Source organism: Lagopus muta, chromosome 1 (assembly GCF_023343835.1).
Source record: "Lagopus muta isolate bLagMut1 chromosome 1, bLagMut1 primary, whole genome shotgun sequence".
Taxonomy (NCBI): Eukaryota; Metazoa; Chordata; class Aves; order Galliformes; family Phasianidae; genus Lagopus; species Lagopus muta.
Genome location: NC_064433.1, coordinates 102,257,184 through 102,281,180, shown reverse-complemented (window position 1 = coordinate 102,281,180; position 23,997 = coordinate 102,257,184). Strand labels below are relative to the sequence as shown.

At 43.0% G+C, this 23,997-nt stretch overlaps 1 protein-coding gene across 1 annotated transcript; it reads left to right on the top strand.

The window, feature by feature from the left end:
- The first annotated feature begins 16,115 nt into the window (after positions 1 to 16,115).
- On the top strand, positions 16,116 to 21,723 carry ADAMTS1 (ADAM metallopeptidase with thrombospondin type 1 motif 1). The gene is made up of 9 exons (XM_048947065.1): positions 16,116 to 16,662; positions 16,766 to 17,112; positions 17,576 to 17,708; positions 18,114 to 18,281; positions 18,577 to 18,863; positions 19,012 to 19,198; positions 19,301 to 19,476; positions 20,390 to 20,565; positions 20,942 to 21,723. The coding sequence occupies exons 1-9, from the start codon at positions 16,116 to 16,118 to the stop codon at positions 21,681 to 21,683; spliced, it is 2,763 nt and encodes a 920-aa protein (XP_048803022.1). The 3' UTR covers positions 21,684 to 21,723.
- Positions 21,724 to 23,997: the final 2,274 nt, after the last annotated feature.

Genomic DNA, 23,997 nt, shown 5'->3' with positions numbered 1-23,997 from the left:
AAGGTGACTAGTAGAAACACGTCTTTCTTCTCACCACAGAACTACTACACTGACTTAAAAATCAAAATCATTGACCCTACATGTTTAAAAAGGTAGTGATAATTGGCCAAGAGTTTGCCTTTGCTAACACTTGCTATTCCATGTGGCTCTGTTTTCACTGGTGAAATGACTTCACATTCACATTGCACTCACATAAATAAGAGCACTTCTGTCCCAATAACCACATATTTGCCAAACTCAGTATATAGTGGTGGCATCAGTAGCTCTGAAATAATCAAATATTTTAACTGTGGTGCCTCACTCCCGAGTAATTTTAGTGCAGTTATGCTGTTCACCAAATGTCATATTGTCATGTTTACAAAAATATGAATGCTTTCATGTGGGTCAAGAAAAGTAATATTTACAGTGCAAAGTTTATCTGCTTGTATAAATGTGTTCTCCTCAATTTTCCTGTTGGTCTAACATAGAATTATCTAAGAGAATTTCTACTTTTGCACACAGAATTACAAAATTAAGCTAGCAAACTATTCTTACTGAGTATTCTTAGAAATCTGTGTGTGCATGTGCGGATGTATACCCAGGTATCAGTTGGGGTGACTAAAGGTTGTTTAGTGCCATCTTTTGGGTGGTCCTAATACTACAGAACAGCTTATTCAAATTAATTACACGTTTGCTGTCAGTTCCTAGCCACATATTACAAGTTTCATCAACGTGTTTTTAATCTTGGCTTTTGTTGTTTTTTCTAATCTAGATGACAGATCTCCATAAGATTTTGCTTCCTTATATGTATGAGGTATGAATGTTTGAAGTATGTAAGGAGTATAAAAGCACAAGGAGTAAAGAGTATAAATAGTACAAAGAGCAAATGGATACAGAGCAGAGATGAAGGGGGGCTGCATCAGTTTCAGTCTGTGCTGGTTGGGGGTACAAGGTCCCTATGAGCCATCACTGGCCCTCAATGAAAGGAATGCGAGAGTTATGACCAGTCACTACAGGTGCCATAGAGACCAACTGATGCCCACTAGTCAGGTGAGAAAATAGGCATTTAGACCTGCCTTTCTTGGCGTGAGGGTGTTGTGGAGCTGCTGAGGATGGAAAGTGCCTCTATCAATCTTGTACCAATTTTCAGAATTGAGGGAAATGTGAGTTATGGGAGCCACCCTCACAGTACTTTTGAAATAGGACAGCTATTACAGTTTCTACAAGCTCCATTAAAGCACTCCTATGGTGTACTATGATGTAGGAGTATTCATGTATCCTTGCAAAATCAATTAAATTTCACCATCTGCTTAGAATGTTTGGTTCATGATAACCAGAAATTACCTTGATAGACTGAAGACACCTATGTAACAGTTGAAGTCTTCTGCTCTAATTTTTTTTTTTTTTTAAGTTTTCAGGGGAGGTTTTTTTTAAGTGCATGCCTTTAATTGTGAGATTTTAGTCTTCTTTCAGCACTGTTAGGTTTCTAGCCCCCTCCATAACCACAGTTAAGTGAATACCAAACATGGCTGAGTGGCAATAGTCAAATGACAGACAACCTCAATTTAAGGATGAATTGATGGGAGGGTTTGCAAGCTGCATAGAGAAATCCCCTAGCCCTTTCTTAGCATACAGATCCTCAAATCCCCAGCTGAAAAATATTTTCCAGTTTGGAAACACTGTCTTTTTCCAACTTTGGCTGGTGTTCGTGCTATTTTACATGATAATTATCTATTTATCCCAGTCACACCCTTTATCATCAACTTTCTTCCATCTGACTCATAGCATCGCACTGACTGTAAACTCATTGAATTGCTTATATTCTATCTTTATTCTATATTTCTTGCTAGCTCTAAAAATAGATAATATGCCAAACATTAAAAAAAAAACAAAAACCACACACACACAAATCCAACTCAACACCTACATTGATGCCATAAAACTAAATGCCTACATGAAATACTACACTCAGAATCCCTCATATGTGATAACTAATGACAAACTCTAGCCATAAAGCTCTAGGTTTTTTTACACATGGTCTAAAAAAGGATTAGATGACAATGTGAACAATTCATTTCATCTTAGGCAAGAACAAATTCAGTGGGGTGAAGTATACAATTCTTTCCAAAGGGTTTCTTTTTCCCTTAATGAGAAGAGATATGCCTTTGTATTACTTATCCCATTGTATCCCAGAATAAATGTGCTAGCTGGCTACTCCTCATAGAAAAGCCCCATTTCATGGATGATAGGGAAAGTACAGGACTTGGAGATAGCTGGGCTTAGGGTATCCCCTTGCCAGCAATGCATGCACACAACGAGCAGGACGGGGTTCATACCGTGCTCCCTGGCTCACTATCCCAGAGACAGCACAGACTGAGCCAAAGGCATTATTCAAGTGTGTAACATTTATTGTAGATATTCACAGCACTTGGCCTTGAAGTCTAGAGCACCAGCTGATCCTTTTTTGCTAGCTGTTATGCTTGAGATGACATATGCACACACTGCAAAATTCTGGACAAAGCAGTCTCCAAAACAAAATGCTGATGTCTGCAATTAAACTTATCTCTGTGTGGAAAAGCTCCCTAGGCATCAATTCCAAGTCCAAGTGCTTGCTGGAAGCTTCTTGGAGGTGTCAGAAGGTTTGCATTCCCCTACTCTTGGATAATCAAACACTGCTCACAAGCTTGTTTGGATGTTGAAATAAGCCCAAGCAGGGAGTTTATGCACATATATTTCATAGCATATTAGGGATACGAGTCTGGAAGACATTTCCTTCACAGTGTATTCCTTCCTTTGCTGTGATAGGAAGTAGGCATGCTACTCAGTTCAGAAATTCATCATGCTCACTTTTCAGCCATCGTGCTCTTTGCCTCTACCCCTCCTCCTGGAAAACATATCTACTCATGTACAGCTTTAGTGAGCCTTATCATGAAACTGCACCTGTCACGGTCCTCATGGGCTGCAGAAACAGCATTCTCCAACATCTGTAACCTGATGTCCTTTCACCTGCACTACTAACCAAATGCCTGGTTTGTGGACAACCACCATTTATATTAATCACCGCTATAGCATTTGGTACTTGTCACATCACCACTGTACAATCAAATGATCCACATGACAGTTAAAACATGCATGTGTGTTTTTCCACAGTTCTTTGCAGAGTTGCAGTAGTCAAGAAGAATTGCAGTGTGCTAAGAAAGCAGCGTGTACGCACCAGGATGTTGCTGTGGGCTAAAGAGACTTCCTCCTTCCGGCCACACACATCAAAGTCCTTGAAATGCAAAAGAGATGCTCAGATGACAAGTCAATGGGCCTCTGTTCAAGTGCAGCTGTCCACCGATATATAAAAAATAATGTGGGATTAGAGCCACAGAGATTAACATAAAGCAGTAAACGCTGGCAGTTTTAGTGGCGGGTGTCCTCACCTTAATTGACCTTTTTTTTTTTGCCCTTCCTGAAACAAACAACAGGACTTAATGCTGCCACTTAAAATTTCTGAGCTTTCAGCGGCTTATGTCATATCTTTAGAGTTTTATAGTTTTTCAGCTTGTTTCCCATTCTATGCTTGAGTTTCAGTCCTTTTGGAAAGGTAAAAAGAGACTGTATTTTTTTTATTTTTTTTTTTTTTTTTGAAAGCTTTGAAATTCACATTAAAAAGCAGGCAGGGCCCTCACAGTTAACTTTGGTTTCACTTTTTGTCTCATTAGCTATTTATTTAGACAACCTATGTCAGCTCATGTATTTACCATATGAAGCAATGACAACTCTGTTGGAATCAACAGATCCATATAAATATTGTTTTTTATTAAGTGGAATTTTTTCTACTTTTTGCTAAAATACCTGATGATGCTTTGGTTTTAAAAGGTGAGTTACATGTGACAGCTCTGCATACTCATGCAGTAGCCATTATTTTTATATTACTCCCTTTTTATAAATGTTATTGAGCAATGGAATGAGATTGAGAATGGAGATTTTGAATGTTTAAGAAAGAAAAGCAACACATAATAACACAGATTTTTTTTATCTTCTTGATGGTCATGAGCTGCTTCGTTCTATTTTTTTATGTGTAAAAACAAGTCCAGGCTCAGATGGGAACCCTCCTATGGGACTTAGATCTTGGGGAAGGGATTTCTCTAACTGCTTTCATAAAGCCTTTGAAGACACATGACACACAAAACCAGCTCTCAGGCCATGGGATGTCAGCCCTAGAAGCTTAGAAAGTCTTCTCAGTCAATGTCCCTCATTTATTCCTACAGGATTTCCCCAGACTACTCTTGAACTTGGGCCAGCAGCTCTTCCAAGCTTGAAACAGTCTAGAGTAAGCAAAAACAGCTGGAGGTCACTCTCTTGCCTCTTCACCCACTAGCATTTTGTAAGGGGCATGCAAATGTCCATCAGCACACAGCTGAGGCGGCTGTAATCCAAGGTTTCTTTCACAGCTTGGCAGCGCGGCTGATCCAAAGAATGCAGGGTTACCTCAGCTGTACTCCCTCCATATCCTAGGGAGCCAGATGCCAAACCAGACAACAGACCCAGCCCTCTTTCACAACAGAATAGAGGATTGTCAGCATGAGAGGGTATGTGATGCTTGTCTTCCAGTTAGTAGCTGATTAGAAATGATGGCTGAATTTATGAAGGCATAAAATTAATTATTACGTTAAAAATATATATCCCATGTGAAACTATGATGCATTTTTATGACCACGATATTTTAATCATGCATAAAGCTCATAATCCTCTAAATAATCAGAAGGTGGAACTCAACAGAATGAGCAAAAACGCTGGTAGATACAGGCCCATGTACTCCTAAAAGATTTGAAATATTTCAAACTTGTGAATGTTTTCTCGATGAATTTTAGTCATATATCCAAACCTTTATTTTTGCCTAACGTATAGATTTTAACTTTAAAACTTTAAAGCATGTATCTGGCAACCTAAACCATTCAGTCAGAGAAGTTGTAACTTCACCACGACACTCATAGAAACAGAATGAATGGGAAGGTAACATGAATTTATGCCCTGTGCTCCCTGGTTTCAGTTCTTTATCACCCAAAACTAAAAAAATATCCTGTGACAAACTACGAAAAAAAGAAGTTAGCAAAACAAAGACAGAATGTCAATAGAGGTCCCAATAGTCACTTGCTAACATTTGCTTACATGCTTATATTTATGCCCATGGGAAATCAAAGGGCTTGTTTATACAAGTGCAACGAAGTACTTGCAAAAGTGAGTATTGAAACCAAGATGAGACGTTAATAATGCTAAATGGAAGCTAAAAAGCAATGATATTTTTCCAGAAGATCTACTGGTAACATGAGTGAAAACACAAATCTGGGTATTGGTCTACTAGGATTTGTTTATTTCTGGCTGTGCTCTCTTATAATCTCTATGGTATAAACTGACATACACAGAGCATGGACGGAAGGATGTTTTGTGTTAAAAACTTCACTTCTTGTCTAAGTCATTGCACATGCTTCCTCGATATCATTTGTAAACAAAATACTTGAGCCAATATTTTATTAAGTTTTCAATCCTGCATACACTCAAGGGGTTAATAAGATGCCAGAACTCAAGCCTGACTATAAATATTTCCAGGATTGGGGTCTACGTGTCTGCTCAAGTTCTCTTTGTTAACATTATATGATTGAGCTGCGTGTTACATCACTGCAACAAGGGTTCCTCATCTGGGCAAAGAGTATTAATAGTCTTAATATGGAGTTGTGCAAACAAGGCTATGTGCCAGAGAAGAGGCACACATGGGTTGCTCCAGATTGGCTGGAGAGATAGCAAGTGTGACTGCACAGTGAACTATGAGAGTAATTTTAAATCTTCCAAAAGCTGGAGGGAGTAGCTCACGCTGCCCCAGAGCTCAAATTCTTTCTGCTAATGACTACTGGTCTGATCCAGCCTGATGTTCTGGGGGTCACTCTGCTCATTATTTTACAGGTTTCATCCTTTCTATAGTCTTAAAATTTATTGTTATGATCTCTGTTTCCAAAAATTCTTTGAAAGCTCTTAAGATGAATGAATCCCCTCTCTCTTTGTATTTCTTTTATTGGGCAGTTGGTTGCTCGCTCGCTTGCTTGCTTTTTGCAATATTTACTCCTCCAAGTGCTGGTGTAAATAGGCATCTACTTTTTCAGAAGTGAAAATACCAATTGTAGTACTCATTAGGTGGAAGAGAAAGCAGAAAGCACATATATACAGAGGAAAGCAGAGGGCAGTCAGAAGCCTCTTTATAGAGAAGCAGAGAAAGTGTCACGTATTAGATTTTTGCAGGACTTGGGAAACCTTACACTGTAAACAGACAAGTGAGAAAAGCTGAGGGTATTTGCTTCTGTGAGCAGAAAATATTATGCTATTTCAGCAATCTTTCCCATTTCTTCTGTTGCTTCCCCTGGTGCCACTGGTTAGAAAGGGATTCATTAGATGAAAAGGCAAAAAGGAAGGGCAGAAGCTGATAAAGACTGTGAAGCTGGATGAAAAGACAGTGAGTTAGAAAGTGAACAATACAGGATATCCTTACGCATTGCCTTTCTGTACCATTTTTAATACATACAGGGCTGCAGCCTGAGGCAAGGCCAGGACTGCCCCATGAGGTGAGATACAGCTGGTTCCAATCAGGTGGGCTGGGCCCAGCAGCCAGCCTGGGGTGTCTGGGGACAGCCTGGGGAGGGGAGATGCTGAGGTGCTTCTTAAGGACTGCGAGTTGCTCATTCTGAAGCCATATACACACAATGAATGAGTCAAAAATACAGTGTTTAGAAGGAGGCAATTACTGATGGCTTCTGAAAGCCATCAAACTTCGAAAAAATAGATTTGAACCATCCTCTGGATTTAATAACTGATTTTTACATATTCATGGCTTTTGCTGGACTTAAGCTTAGGTGATTTACTTCCCATATTAAAAGGAGTCTGTAGCAGAGCTAGGCCTCCCAGAAGTTACAAAGACATCCTATTTTGGTATACAATGAATATTAAAGAAAATACATGCTATTTTGATATACAACAAATATTCAAGAAAGACACATAAAATTGTACTTAAAAACATGATTTTGCATTATAATCTCTCACAGTATTCCTGAAATATTTGCTTAGATCATGGTATAAATCGATAAATGACTGGATTCAAGTATCTAAATAAAGATGCTGATGCAAATCCCTAAATTTGCCATTAAGTAAATCTGCCTTTTACACTTCTCCCTCTTGAGTTGTGTATTGATGAGATTTTTTACTCACTTACATGTTATTTCCATCAGGTCTGAATAAAAGATATGCAGGCAAGAGAACTTCATGCTTGACTGTCTACCGCCTCTCCACTTGTGATACAAGCCTTTGGCAGCAATATGGAAGCTAACAGCTGATCTCCATTACAATTGCTTGCAGTTAGTGCTGAAGTTAGTAAAAACACTGGAGAACCTAGGGACTAACAACTCTTTGGCCTTATAAAAGTAGCACTGACATATATGTCAAAATTCCTCCATTTAGAAGAGTAAAGCTCAGAACTACAAACTCTTATTATTCAACTGCTGCAAGAAGAAATGCAAAACTGCTGCTTTTTGACCAAAGTTTCACTCTGGACTTTGAGTAATGATCCTCCATTTAGTTCTCAAATAGCAGGTTCATTTGAAGCCTTAGATTTCACAAAATCTCAGAATGGTTGAGGTTGGAAGGGTCCTCTGGAGGTCAACTGGTTCAACCCTTTGCTCAATCAGGCATATAGACAGCAGGTTGCACCCAAAGAGCATTTGACTATCTCTGAAGAAGGAAACTCCACAACTTCTCTGGGCAACCTGTTACATTGCTTAGTCACCTGCACTGTTATGAAATGTTTTCTGATATTCATACAGAACCTCTTCTACCCATTGCTGCTTGTCTTGTCAGTTCTGAAAAGAGCCTGATTCAGTCCTCTTTGCACCTTCCCTTCAAGAATTTATAGACATTGATGAGATCCCCCCTCAGGCTTTCTTTTCCACACATTGAGCAATCCCGGATCTCTCAGCTTTTCCTCATAGGAGACACGCTCCAGTCCCTTCACCATCTTCATGGTGGCCTTTGGATGCACTCTCTCCACATGTCCATATCTCTCTTGTATTGGAGAGCCCAGAACTGCACACGGTACTCACAGTGTGACCTCATCGGTGCTGAAAAGAGAAAAAGTATCACCTCCTTCAACATTCTGGCAATAGTTTGCCTAAATCAGCCAGGATAACATTAATTTTCTTAGCTGCAAGGGCGCATTACTGGCTCAAGTTCACCCTAATGTTCACCAGAATCCACAGGTCCTTTTTTGCAAGCTGTTCTCCAGCTGAGTAGCTCCCAGCACATGTTGGTGCCTGGGGCTGTTCCTCCACTGGTGCAGGACTTCATACTTCTCATTGAACTCCATGAGATTCCTCTCAATGCATTTCTCCACCCTGTTCAGGTCCCTTCACATGACAGCATAATCCTTTGGTGTATCAGGCCTCTCCCAGTTCTGTGTTCGAAGAACCCCAGCAGAAAGCTGAGGAGTCCGTAAATTTGTTTTCCATCTGTGCATAAGCTTCATGGAAGTCAGTGGCTGTTCAGCCAATAGGCTCTTACAATCAAAACAGGATTGAATGGGGAAAAAAATTGCCTAGAATGACCTAGTATGTAATAGTCACTACTCAAACAATTGTTACAAAGGTTAGAGAGGCTCCTAACATCCACCTCTGTGCCAGCACTGAAAGAGTAGCATCTTCTGGCTTCACACAATCTATGGATACTCTGTTTTGAGCAGGAAGTTGAAGGCAGAGGATGCAAGGTTAGTTCTACACTTTCTGATTACCACTCACTAAATTCAACGTTCATGTTCACAGCATGAAGTTACCACAGAGGTGACTCATGTGTCTAAAATTACTGAAATTCTACTAAGTGGTAGACATTTCTGTGACACAAGTTGGGCATTATTTAGTAGCAGGAAAGGTGGCAGTCTAAGATATTTGTATATTCAAGTGCAAGATATCTAACATTTATAAAGGATACTAATTACCCTCAGGACTGATGTCTGGGGAAGTCATCATTACAATAAAGCATTTCACAAAGTGTAGAAAGTGTAGATAAGCAAGACTCGCGTCTAAAGAAAAAGAGGGAAAACATTGCAATCTAATGTTTTGAACACTACAATGATAGTAATTATTCCTATAATAGGCAATGGAGAACCTGATGATGAATACAAATCTACTTTAAGGTGTGTTCTTAGGCAGTCTCAAGTACAGTGTTGTGCTATAACAGCAAGTAGACAATAAAATGACCTCGCATACATGAGTTTACAACCAGTTAGAAATGGCCTATTTTATTCCCTGGGTAGCAAAGTTATTCAAGAGGGAAAACAACTGCACCAGACAAAAAGAAAGATTTCAGAAGTGCCACAACAAAATCTATTTATTGAGCATCAATCTTCAGACATGCTCAGAAGAGGTAAGGAAAGGGAGAGGAAAAAAGAGAGGGACCCTCTCAGAACAACCAATACCAAGGGGAGCACCAAGAACTGCAGTTCAGGGGGGCCAGACCCATCCCTGCAAACCAAAAGGAAAGCCCATCTAATCCTGCTTTTAGCAAGACATGGATTAAATAAGTCTAAATACATATATAAATTATTTGGGGAGTAGAGAGTAGTAAAGCATTTTCCTTTTTGTTTTTTTTTTTTTGGCCCTTTGTTAAATACTCCCACTGCCAACTCTTGATTATCCAGCATAACAGGGAGGAAAGGTGTGATAAGAAGGGTAGAAAACAGTATAGGTAACATAAAGTATGTAAACGAGGCTACTAAAATCAGAGGGAGAATGCGAGGAAGGAAGGTTAGTAAAATGGACCCTCATATTAACGAGTCCTCATGCAAGTCAAGCTATGTACAATATTATGTGTGTGGAAGTTTAGCTCTTGTCTTCCTGGCTGAGCTGCCCTCTCCTACCACTTTCTGCAATGCATTATCACACCCTCTAAGCCGACACAACTGTTTGTGTGGCTGTGTGAGCATTAGGGTGAGGAAAACTGCCCAGCATGAAATCTGACTCCAAAGCAAATGCTTCTTGAATGGCTCCAAATTTCCTGATACTTTTTATAAGGATTATCGACATTATATAGGCTTTTTTGGTCACAAAGAAAGACCAGCACATATCTAGGACAGCAATAAGGAGGGCAATGTTCAGCAAGATAGAAACTCCCTGGAATTGCTGTCACATACCCTCACCTGCTAAGTGACAGCAATTGTCTCCTACACTACACAAATGTCTGGAAAGAAAAAATATATATTAATGGGCACAGTGATGACTTTTCGTTATGAGAATGTTCATGGAAACTGTAACACTCCTTGCAGCACTTGTGAAACCCTCTGTCCAAAGTACACTGAGAAAGCACGGTATCTGTTGAATTAGCAGTGTGATAAAAATATTAAAATGTCAGTGGAACTCAGGGTATGCACGAATGTGCTCCATTCTCTTTGCCAGTTGCTAAGGGACTTAGCAGCCAACTTTATGGTTATATTTAACTTCTGAAATGCTTTTGCAGACATAGTATAATTCAACATTTTGTTTCGCCTAAATCCTTTTTATTTGATCCCTTCTTTTCAGAGAGATTTTTGTATACTTGACACTAGCAGTTGTTTTAACCATGAAAATTCGGATTTAGGTCAGCTGTTCATAAGCCATTTAGATGGTGAAATAAATTCCTCAGTAGGAATACTTCTACCACCAGAAACTGATACAGCGTCAGACCTCAACAGTCCTTAGAACAACTTTTCTGTGATACGGTCATATCTGAATTCACATTCTCATGCCAACCTCCCTCTTCAGATTTACTGTGCTTTGGTAAGAGATTTTTGCTAAAGTATGTGGCTGATAATAGCTGGGCCAAGAGGGTAACATAAAAGTATATAGTAGGCCATCCCTTAGGTGTTGATTTAGCCAGAAAACTAGGGTTAAACATATGTACAGCTTTGCCACCGCTAGTCTTAGAATGCATCTCTTTAAGGGCACTAGCTCACAGATACAAACAAGCACATCAATCAACAAACAGCCAGGAGCTGCTAACAGTCTTTGATGTCTTTGATCAGATAGGGATTCAACAATAGACAGTTTTACACGTAGTTATGAATACAGGCAGCTGCTGGTCACTTTTCCCTACCAAGACAATTCAGCTCATGTGTCAACCAGCATGCACCACTGGTGATGCACTGCCATCCTTTGGTCACATTCAGCTACAGAAGGAATGATGCTCTGTGTCAGTCCCAGTATTACTCACATTACAGAATCACAGAATCATTTAAATTGGAAAGGACCTTTATAGATAACCTGATCTAATCCCCCTGCAGCAAATAGGGACACCTAATGCTAGATCAGGTTGCTCAAAGCTCCATCCAGCCTCACCTGGAAAGTCTGCAAGCACAGTGCATCCACCACCACTCTGGGCAACCTGTTCCGGTTCTTCACTACCTTTATAGTAGGAGCTTCTTCCTTATATCCAACTAAATCTCCCCTGTTTTAGTTTGAAATGACTTCCCCTTGTACTGCCACAACAGACACTTCTGAAGAGTTTGTTCCCTTCTTTCTTAAAGGCCCTCTTTAGATACTGAAAGGCCACTCTCAGATCTCCCCAAAACCTTCCCTTTTCCAGGCTGAACAGCTCCAACTTTCTCAGTCCGTCTTCACAGAAGAGGATTTCCACCTCTCAGTTGTTGCCCTCACCCTTCTGGCCAACCTTCTTCTGACGCAGCCCAGGCTAAAGTTGGCTTTCCTGTTGTCTCATATCCAGCTTTTAATCCACCAAGACCCCCTAGTCCTTCTCCACATTGCTGCTCCCAATGAGTTCTTCTCCCAGTCTGTACACAGATGAGATTGCCCACACCCAAGCGCAACACCTTACACTTGGCCTTGTTGAATCTCATTAAGTTCATCTGGACCCACTTTTTAAGTCCAGATCTCAATAGCTCCACGACTTTCATCACCTTCATCAGACCTGACCTACTGTCAGGAGAAAGCTATGACTCCTGTCTATAACACAAGGAGGACACTGAGGGTCATGGGTATTACAGTTGCCCATCATTAAGGGAATATTTCTACCCATGACTGCAGTCTTTGTACACTGAAGCTGACGTCAGTATTCCTTGATTTTAATTTCCCTTCACAACTGCCCTACAATGGAAATGCTACAAGCTTTTGGACAAAACACAATGTATTTTTCATCATGCTTATTTCAGGAACAGTTAAACAAGTAAACCAGTTGTAGAATCTTGTATGAAGAAGCCACAAAAAAACACCAACCGAAAGCTCTGGCAACTGATAATACAGTCTTTAGGAGAGTTATAAAAGGATCTGGATTACATATGCTTTTATCTGTGCCTTCTAAAATATATATATATTAAAAGAGAAATTATGCCATCATTTATAATGCCTGTAACTGCATTAAAGTCACTGGACTGTGTTACGTAAAGTCAAAGCAAAATGACTACAGAAATTATCTGTGGATTAATATCCTTTTTTGCATAAAGTGGATTCTTATTTCTACCAGTGCTGTTGGGTTGAAACTAAGTCAATCTTCTTGGTTGCCCATACCTTTATAAATCCTGAATACATATCTCTGGTGCATTACATTTGCTGAATAATAAAATGTTCGACTCATGCAGCCAGAGGTACAGTGATCCTACTGAATTCAATGTTGATGAAAGTTTACCACTGGAAAGCAGAAAGAATTGGTAGTGCCACATTTTGACTTGGCTACCTAAGCTATTTAGTAACAAAATTTGGCTGGGTCCAAAGTTTCTGTGTTGGTTTTATTTTATCATTTTTTTTCTGCAACTTTGATCATTAGCTTATGTAAAAGGAGAAACTGTGGTGAAACTGTTAAGCACACTGAATTTCAATTCCTCCAAAAAAAAAAGCTCCAGATTGTTATCAAAGTGATGATGGACGTGTTTTTGCTTTATCCCATTACTGCTAATTATCAAAACACCAAAGCCAGAGTTTTTCTATCATATTCCTGTTTAACATCCTGTTATCCTCAAGTATCCTCACATCAAAATCAGTAATAAATGGAAAAGAGCAATGAGCTATGCAATCATGTATATCACAAAAGACATCACAGTGGACCAGGATCCACCATCAGTCATCCTAAATGACAACGGATTCCCTTCTTCTGCATGAAGTCAAACCTCTCAGGCTGCTCAAATACTAGTAAGCAAATAGAATTGTTGATTGTGAGTGAACCTTTCAGTAGGGAGAAAAATCCTGCAAAATTAGATTATTATTTTTTTTTTTTTAATTGGCTTTAAGGCTGCTGGAAGTGTTCCTTTGAGTATTTTTTTTAGCAGCATCATCGCCTACCCTCCAGTCAGTGGGCCTAATGCGCCATCTGCTGTTTTAATAGTTCTTGAAAGATGCTCTTCTGCAGAGTTTAAACAAACAGGCTGAAATGTTGTCGTGTTTGCTGTTGTGTTTTAATTCTGGAAGCCGCTGCTTACACAAAGACTGGAAAAGAACCTAAACCTCTGCCATTGTTAATACTGCTCAGATACTGAAAACAACTGGGGCTAATCCGTAACTAAAAACACTGTTCTTCCACTATTAAAATACAGTGATCGATGAGCTCCATCTGGCGGCTACCTTTGCAGTAAACGTTATTGACTTCTTTTTCCCAAGAAATACTGTTAATGGACTAAACGTCAACTTTTCATCCCACTGAGCGAAATTAAGCAAGATTTCAGAACGTTTAGATTTCTAAAACACTCTTATATGTGCATTAAATAGATTTTCATTTATACAAAACGTGTGGTTGATATGCATTGGATATGGATTGCAAATAGATACACACATACTTTCCAGCCTTGCATATACAGCTAGGCATTGGAATCATTTGCAGAAATAAACACTCAAATGGCTATATGCATAGTATTAAATGCTAACATTCTTGTCAGGAGCCAAACTTTTTGCTTCTAATTGTAATTATTCTCTCAATTTGTGCTCAGTGCACGTATATCACTAATATTCCTGTCTGGGCATTCTCAGCAGCAACAACTGGAAAATAAGGCAATTGCTGAGTGGGTGCCACTGAACTAAACTATGTTATTGGACACTATATAAAAAAATCTTAGCCAACTCTCATAATCACCGAATTAAGAACAGCACTAAAATGTAAAGGCAATTCCACCAGAGCAGAGATGGAAACAGAGAGATAAACCACGAAACACTGTTCAAAAAATATCCGTGATAGGCGACTGCCACCTGGTGGAATACAGGGAAGACCTCAATCATGCAAAAAGTGTTTTTAAGGTGGTCAAGAGAATTTAAATGCCTAATTTAATATCAAAAAGGAATTGCCAAACATCGTGACAGAGCTGCTCATGGCTTTAGGGACGTCCTCGGTGGAGCTCCATCCATCCTGAGCAATATATTCTATCAACACTGACCAGGATATTTCTGTATTTTTAATTAATATTTTTTGCAAACTATTTTGAACTTTCACGTTCAAAAATAAATTACAAGAAGTGTTAGGTATGTATCAGATGCAAAAGAAAACTAACAGCATAACTGGACCACACCTTTGTTGAGTTTCCTATCCTAGAAAAGCAGAGTTGAGTACATATCACCAGATCTCAAAAATAAGGGCAGATGGGCACACAGATGCAACTGTTGAGTTACAAGGCTCTGCTAAAGAAGTAAGGACTTGGGTTGCTGCATACTACGTGAAGTTCCCTCTTTGATTTTGCTCATCAGTGTGTGATGACAGCACTTTCTGTGGAATAAGAAACTGGAAACTCCAGTTCATCCATTCACAATACTGTGGGAGACAAATGTATTGTTTGACTTAGACAGGTAATCAGCCTGTCCCACTGTCATTGGAACATGTCTCCAAGTTTATGCAACATTCGTCTAAATGAGAACGAAAATCCTCTCATTTAGATGAATGTTTAGGAAACACTTGCTCTCTCACAAAGACATCACCCTCAGGATGATGCATGCTGCCCTGCCTCCAGTCTGTGAGCTTTGCTTTGGCATAAAGCACAACATTAGTGCATGCTGCTCTGCCTCCAGCCTGTGAGTTTTGCCTTGGCATAAAGCATGGCATTGCTTGGCACTGAAGCATCTGTCACCGATAGGTACAGCGCTTCGGTTTCTGTTACCACATTTGCTCACCACTCCTTTGCCCTGATCCTCAGTAAGGCCTCTGCGAGGAGGAAGGCGCATTGCTGATGGGGCTGCGCACTACAATGTGGATTAGCTGTACGGCTGGGGCTGCCTCAGGGAAAAACACTGCCTGCCCTTACGTAGATGCCTCTATATAAGTGATTTATAAGGAACCATTTCCCAGAACTACAGGTGCACGGCTGACTGTAGCCATTAAGTATGCGCACGGACAAGGACTCCTTCAAGTGAAAAAAAGAAATAAAAACGGAGGCAGAAGGGGGGAGAAACGAAAAGGAAAAGCACAACCAAGTGGCAACGGAACCCCGAGCCCAGCCGGGGGTTGAGGATCAGCGGGCGGGGGCCGGCTGCATCCCCTCGTTCGGCAGCGCGGCTCGCGCTCGGACCGCTGCCCTTCCAGCCCCACCGCACCGCTCCCCTTCCCTCCCCGTCGAGGACGGTGGGGGAGCCGGGGGCGGGGGCCGCCCTCCGCCGCCTTACGCACGCAGTGAGCTCACGGCCCGGGCCGAGGGGCGGCGCGGTGGGGGGCGGCGGGGCCGCGCCGGGGATGGGGGCGGCCCGGACAAACCCCATAAAGGGCGGCGGCGGCGACCGGGCTGCCGCACTCACCCCGCTCGGCGGAGGCGTTCGGATCGCGGCGGAGGGTCGGGGGCTCGCAGGCCGCCTTCGTTCCGTCCCCGCCGCCGCCCGCAAGAGTGGAAGTGCACTCGAGGCCGTCCCGGGGCTTTCGCAGGAGCGAGCGACCGAAGCTCGGAAAGCCGAAGGGGAAAGGAACGGTAACGAGCGGAGATCCGCAGAGCGGGACCCTCCGGCAGACCCGTCCCGAAAAGGCCATGGAAAAGTCTCCGCCGCCTCCGCAGTGATCGCGGACCCGCGGCCGCCCTCCGCCGGGAGACAGCCCCGCGCCGCGAGCGCACCGCCGCGCACCGCCCGCTCAGCTTCAGCGACCGCCCGCAGCCGCCGCGCCGCCGCGCCGCGATGAGGGCCGGCGCCCGCCCGCCGCCGCCCGTGCTGGCTGCGCTGCTGGGGCTGCTGGGGCTGTGCAGCGCCCAACGCCCCGCCGCCCGCCAGGCCCTGGTGCTGCCGCGCCGCTTGGGCGCTGCCGGCGGCCGGGAGCGCTTCCGCCTGGAGGCCTTCGGGGAGCGCCTGACGCTGGAGCTGGAGCCCGACAGCAGCTTCCTGGCCCCGGACTTCACCCTGCAGTACCTGGGCGGGCCGCCGCCGCCCTCCTCCTCTCCGCCGCCGGGAGACGACCTCGCCCGCTGCTTCTACTCCGGCACCGTCAACCGGGACCCCGGTTCTGCCGCCGCCCTCAGCCTGTGTGCGGGGATGCGCGGCGCCTTCTCGTTGCGGGGTCGCGAGTATCTCATCCAGCCCGCGCCCGGAGCCGCGGGGCACCGCTTCGGTCCCCACCTCCTCCGCCTCCGCGGGCCCCGCGCTCCCGCCGCATCCCGCTGCGCCGTGACCGAACCGGGGGCGGGAGCCGAAGCGGCGGGACCGGAACCGGAGCCCTCGGGGCACGCAGGTACCGAGCGCGGGTGGGAGCGGGGCTTTGGGTGCTGCCCTCAGGCGCGGAGTTTTCGTGCGTTACTCACGTGCGCACACTCTCCCTCTCTTTTTCAATGCAGAAACGAGAAGCAAAAGAAAGAAAAGATTCGTCTCCAGTCCCCGCTACGTGGAGACCATGCTGGTGGCCGACCAGTCGATGGCCGAGTTCCACGGCAGCGGACTGAAGCACTACCTCCTGACGCTGCTCTCAGTGGCGGCCAAGCTGTACAAGCACCCCAGCATCCGCAACTCCATCAGCCTGGTGGTGGTAAAGATCATGGTCATCTACGAGGAGCGCAAAGGACCCGACATCTCCTCCAATGCTGCCCTGACTCTGCGCAACTTCTGCAGCTGGCAGAAGCAGCACAACCCGCCCAGTGACCGGCACGCCGAGCACTATGACACTGCCATCCTCTTCACCAGGCAGGTGAGGGACAAGGAGGCCAAATCTACCCCGTTGCCTGTAGCTCCCCACCCCCCAAAGACTCCCAAAAAGCATTTGGAGGCACTTTGGGATCTACAAAACAGTCTGTAATTGAAATGAGTTTTTGTTGTTGAGGGTTCAGTATCCTATGTGTTGTCTTAGGTGAAGCTTACAGCGTAGGACGTGGACTCGGTGATTCTTATGGGTGTCTTCCAGCTTGGGATATTCTGTGATATGCAGTGTGTTTCTGCTGTATATTTTTAGCAGAGTCAGTATGGAAATTATGCATCCTGCTTCTACGTGTAAGCCCTGTGTATGTTCCAAAGACAGATTTTTGCCATCGTACCCATTGAAGTGCTGAATATTTATGCACTTTCCATAAGTGAAGGCAAGCTGCCAGGGTGGGATGGTTCTTGCCAAGGTGAAGGCTCTGATCTGATTAATAATGAACTGCCTTTTTTTGCAGGACCTCTGTGGTGCCAAGACATGTGATACTCTTGGGATGGCCGATGTGGGAACCGTTTGTGATCTAAACCGCAGTTGCTCTATCATAGAAGATGACGGCTTGCAGGCTGCCTTCACAACAGCCCATGAGCTAGGTACTTGAAGCTCTAAAATGCGATTTTGGCTGATTAGTTGCAGGCAGCTCGATGCAGTGAGACTGGAAGCTCCCGGTTCCACAGGCACTGGGCACCCTATGCTGCCTTGGCAAGGCTGGAAGCACCACAGCCTGGCAGTGCAGCAGGGTTCCACTGCTGAAAGCAGTTCCAGGCCACACTGCTTTGTCTGCGAGAACTGTGTTGGACTGAGATTGCAGGAAAATAGCCTGTGAGGAGAGAGAAGATGCTCTGTAATCTGCTTAAAACTTGGCATTGTTCAGATCCCACTATTCTTTCAGTATTTAAAGACCTGACTATGAGTAGCTCCAGAGTTACAGTAGCATTGGTAATGCAAAGGACAGACCTGCTGAAATCACAAACTTTTTTTTTTTTTTTGTTCCTAAGGCCACGTGTTTAACATGCCTCATGACGATGCAAAGCAGTGTGCTGGCATTAATGGAATAAGCCGGGATTTCCACATGATGGCATCCATGCTTTCCAACCTGGATCGCAGCCAGCCCTGGTCTCCGTGTAGTGCCTACATGATTACAACATTCTTGGATAATGGTCATGGTAAGATGATTAAACTTTCCATTCATGTGGCATTCATGCTCTTGTGTTTTACTGCTTTGCTTCTTTTCCCTTTTAATTAATGGAGTGCTTTCTGCTGAAGACAGCATTAACCTTTTGCATGCTGCCAATGACATTAGAAGGCCCTTAGTTGTACAAAAACGGTGGCACAGATTGGCTGGAAAACTCATGCTGCAATGCAAATGCAGTTTCACAGAAGCCAATACATTTTTCCTTTCTAAAACTGAACTCACTGACAGCACCATCTGCTCTATTTTCCTTTTCTATCCCTTTTCAGGTGAGTGTTTGTTGGACAAGCCCCACAGACCAATCCAGCTTCCTTCTGACCTGCCCGGCACGCTGTATGATGCCAACAGACAGTGCCAGTTCACTTTTGGAGATGAATCCAAGCACTGCCCTGATGCAGCCAGTACGTGCACAACTCTGTGGTGTACCGGCACTTCGGGAGGACTGCTCGTCTGCCAAACCAAACACTTCCCTTGGGCGGATGGTACCAGTTGTGGGGAAGGGAAATGGTGCATGAATGGCAAGTGTGTGAATAAAACTGAGAAGAAGCATTATGATGTAAGTATTCTTACTTACTTACTTACTTACAGACTTCGAAGTTTTTTTTTAGTTTAGTTTAGTTTTGTTTTTCTTTTACAAGCAGCTTGTGTTAAAGTATTTGTGGTTTCATCTAACTGTTTTGGTTTCCTTTTGCTTGTCCTTTCAGACCCCAGTGCATGGCAGCTGGGGGTCCTGGGGAGCGTGGGGAGAGTGCTCACGGAGCTGCGGTGGCGGTGTGCAGTATTCTTTCAGGGAGTGTGACAACCCTGTTCCGAGGAATGGGGGGAAGTACTGTGAGGGGAAGAGGGTGCAGTACAGGTCATGCAACATCGAGGACTGCCCGGATAACAATGGTAATCTTTTCCCCATTTCTGAGGTGAGGGAAGGGGATCTTCTGGAGGAAGACCATGTACAGAAGTTGATCTAATGTCCACCTGTCTTTCCTCTGCCTGCAGGCAAAACCTTTAGAGAAGAACAATGTGAAAAGCACAATGAGTTTTCCAAATCTGCCTTTGGAAGCGGACCTGCAGTGGAGTGGACACCCAAGTATGCTGGTGTCTCTCCAAAGGACAGATGCAAACTGGTCTGCAGAGCAAAAGGAACGGGATACTTCTTTGTTTTACAGCCAAAGGTATTTGAAAGCTATCGCCCATCCTCCTAAAGAAGCAGACTTCTATTTTCTCCTACTCTTTGTGAAGTTAAGAGTCAAGGAGTGTAGAAATCTGAGATTATGTTCTTCTTGTATTTAAGCTAGGTCAGAAATATGAGATTGTGTTGTATTTAAGCAGTATTCTTCCTTTCCTGCTCCATAAATGTACAGTCTGATTGGTGCCAGCATGCTTTAAATACTCTGGCACATGGTTGCAGTTACTTCACACGAACCACCTCTTCTACCCACTCCACCCTAGTTTCCTTCCCTCTCCTTCCACCAATTTGATTGCACTGAGATATGTTTGGAGGATTCTTATGGTTCCTTGCCAAAATATCAGTGCTTTGTCATAGCAGTTACTAATACGCTGACAGCTTAAAATAAACAAAAGGAAAAATAACTTATCTTGTGTAGCTACTTGAACTCACTGTCATTAGACGTTGAGAGCCAGTAACTGCCAGGGTGATGACACAGATATTTATTGTAGAGGAGTACTCGTAGAAGGAAAGGATTGATTGGACACCATTAAAAGCAATTTTAGTTCTGTACTTTCTTTTACACTCGCTTCTAGTGACATGAGAAGAAAAATGTCCTCTACACATAATCACTAACAATTCTGTAGACTTCTTCTGGAGTGGGATGGGTGTTAATAAAAACCGAAACTGCTTGTTTTCTTTGATCACCACGGCATTATCTTTTTTTCAAGTGAGTTGAAGAATCATGTAGCTCCAACTACCTACAGACTGCTTTGGTTTCTAGTTTGAAAGGCCTTAAAAATCTGGGTGCTGCAGGCCTTCCCTCTGTTCATATTCTTCATTTCGTATGTATTTTGTTTGCAATTTCAAAGGAATGTGCATTTTCTAATTGAATGCCTTCCTCCTGGTTTCCTGTGAAGGTTGTGGATGGCACCCCGTGTAGCCCCGACTCCACCTCCGTGTGCGTCCAGGGACAGTGCGTGAAGGCTGGCTGTGACCGGATGATAGGCTCCAATAAGAAGTTTGACAAATGCGGGATCTGCGGTGGCAATGGATCCACTTGTAAAAAAGTGTCTGGAACACTTGTTAGAGCAAAGTGAGTGCGTGAGCGCAGCTGCTGTTTTGTTCTGGGGAATGCTTTGTGGGTGTAGGCTTTTTGGTTTCCAAGTCAGTGAGATACTGTCTCAGTTTATCCTTGGAAGTGAGATTTGTTCTGTCAAAGACAGTTGACTGATGATGACTCACAGTCAGATCTCAGTGTTAAAGGAAACCTGTTACATGGGACATGCCTTTGCCACAGCAATAACGTGGGATGTGACTTTGCAAATCTCTTAATCCATTAGTTCTATTAGGTCAGCAACTTGTGAGCTTCATGCTTTGGCTCCAAATGAAATTCAGCCTTGTGTGAGGCAGCTCCTCCCCTGTCCCAGAGATCAGTGGAGAACTCAGTCTTTCTTTTTTCTCTTGGGCAGACCGGGCTACCACGACGTGGTCACCATTCCAGCTGGGGCAACCAATATCGAGGTGAAGCAGAGGAACCACAGAGGTGCTAGGCATGATGGCAGCTTCCTGGCCATCAAAGCTGCAGATGGCACCTATGTCCTCAACGGTGATTACACCCTGTCAACGCTGGAACAGGACATCACCTACAAGGGCAGTGTGCTGAGATACAGCGGCTCCTCTGCAGCTCTGGAGAGGATCCGCAGTTTCAGCCCTCTAAAGGAGCCTCTGACCATCCAAGTCCTCACAGTGGGGGACCTGCCACAGCCTAAGATCAAGTTCACCTATTTTGTGAAGAAGCCTGCTCAGCCTGCGTCAGAGAAGGTGCCCAGTAAAAAGAAAGAGTCCTTCAATGCCATCAAGGAGATCATCTCCTCTGAGTGGGTCATTGAGGAGTGGGGCGAGTGCTCCAAGTCGTGTGGCTCAGGCTGGCAGCGGCGGGCAGTGGAGTGTCGGGACCCCCAGGGGCGGCCAGCCACTGACTGTGCCCGGGAGCTGAAGCCCAGTGATATCCGTCCCTGTGCTGATATTCCCTGCCCACAGTGGCAACTGGGGGACTGGTCGGCTTGCTCTAAGACGTGCGGGAAAGGTTTCAAAAAGAGGTTGTTGAAATGTATTTCTTACGATGGCGGCGTGCTGCCACAAGAAAGCTGTGAGCCTTCCAAGAAACCGAAGCACCTGATAGACTTCTGCAATGTTACGGACTGTAGTTAAATAGTATAAGTTGGGAAAGCTAATGTTTTTTTTTTTTTTTCCTTCAGAACAATGCACTGAAAATAAGAGGGTTAGAGGTAGCGCATACGTTTTGCATACAAAATTTACGGTGAGGATCCATTGAGGTGGGACAGTGAAAATAACCTTTGTTGGCATTGCATCCTAAAACTACCCTGCCAACTGCAGATTTGATAGGATAGCAGACCAATCTCACTCACTCTTCTTCAACAGAGAAGGCCCTAGGGTAACATAACTTCCTTTTTTAAAGTCTGTTACAAATTAAAACATGAGCAGTGGCCAAAGCATGTTTAAGCAAACATTTTGGGGTTGGTTAATTCTCCCTTCTTTTGGATTTATATTGTGGTACTGATCAAGTCCCCACACGTAAGAAGAGAAGACAAAGGGGAGTGGAAAAGATAGCTTAAAATCATTGGTCAGGGCTTACCTACCTCACAAAGGGCAAAACACAGGATTAGAAAAGGAGCTTTAACTAAGTCATTCATGGCTGCTATTGTTTCAGAGAACAGTTTTATATAAAAACAAAGCCATATTCTCTACCTGTAAAGAGTAAGAAATAGCAAAAACTCTACTCCACAAATAACTAGAATGTCATTCTTTCATTATTTCCTTTAAAGCATCTTTATGTCATTCCAATGTTCCTGTCCATTTTTCTTATCCACTTTAATGCCACTGTAGTGACATCTAATGCACAGGCTAGAAAAAGTGGAAATCTTCATGGAGCAGGTAGCAGCTATGAGTAGTTGCTCTTTGTGCCTTCTGCACACCTTCCACTGGCTTTTTTTGATTTGAGCTTGGCTCTACCATCCTGTCAACCAGACTAGTGGCAGTGGGTGTTTCAGTCAGTGCTCTCATGTTATTTTTCCCTTACCCCAGCTGATAGCAATTGTTTGCATTTGGATGAAAAGGCAGCAAGAAATCCCCTATGAATGGGAACCTCTCCTAAATGGCCTCTGATAGGTTTGTAGTGCTCAAATCACTGATAAGGCGGGAAGACAAAGCTGAAGGATAGCAGGTCCATCCACAGCAGTACGCCAGCATTTGCATAATTAAAGTTTGTGCCAGTCCATAGACAATGAGAGAATATGGCTTTCCATATGTATATAGTAAAATATATTACTATAGATGTTACATACTTTATAAGTATTTTATATTTCTTTCCCTTCTGGGAAGGGTTATAATTTGTAATAAATGCATATAATGAGCATATTTATTTTTATACTTCTTGTCTAATGTGATCTTCTAAGTTATCGCTTTTTTAAAAGGACATATAACAAGGATAGAGTATTTATACAGTATAATATGTTACTAGAAGTAATAAATGGACCCTATAAATTTTGAAAGTGGAGCGTCTTTATTTCACTGGAGTAAAACGAGTCTGCCTTAGAATCCAAGCTTATTCTGCTTGACTATGTTACAAAGAAAGCTAAACCACATTTTTCTAAAATACCAGTAGCTTAGGCTACTAATAGACTGCGTTAGTTAAGGGGTTTGGAAAACTCTACCTGTACATTAGAAAGGGTAATTTTGTATTTTATTGCTTAACTACTATCTGGGTGCTCAGTACTGTTGTTTCATCTTCAAAAATATGTACTGCTGCTAGACAGACACCTCTGATTTTACTAAGGGCTTACAGAGGGAATATTGCTGTCAGTGGTGTATATAACAAATAAATAAATAAATAAATAAAAGTACAAAAGTAGCAGTTTTACCTGCTCCACTTAACCTTACCTACTGGGAAAGACGCTTTTGGAATTTAAAACCATTAACTAGCAGTCAGAGGTTTCCCTCACAAAATTCTGGAGGGCCTCATGATCACGTTCTTCTAATTACTTGTAAAAGTACTGTATGAATGAACTGTTCTAACTGTTAGTAACACGTTTCATAATGTTGAAATACATACTAAGCGTTAAGAAACTGATTTTTTGCTCCCTCATTTCTGATCTCATGACTACTCCAGTTGAGGGAAAATCTTCTGTTGAGCTCAGTGGGATTCTTGCCATGGAATTTGAGACATCAGTCATCTATGAATACTTTTGGCTTTGTGTCATGTAAAAATCTATTAAAACTTCCTTTGCCAATGTTTGGACTCTGTCTTGCAGAAATTGTTCCCACTTTATTCCAAGGATAAAATCCTGGCCCTTCTAAAGCACATAGAAAAATTTTCATCATGTCACACTTAATCATTAACTATTACTTTGTCTTTGACATGCAAAAATACTGGGGAACATTTTACTTGTCGTGTTATTTAGGAGACGGCCACTTTACTTTTTCATAAACGCTTAAGAGTATTTTT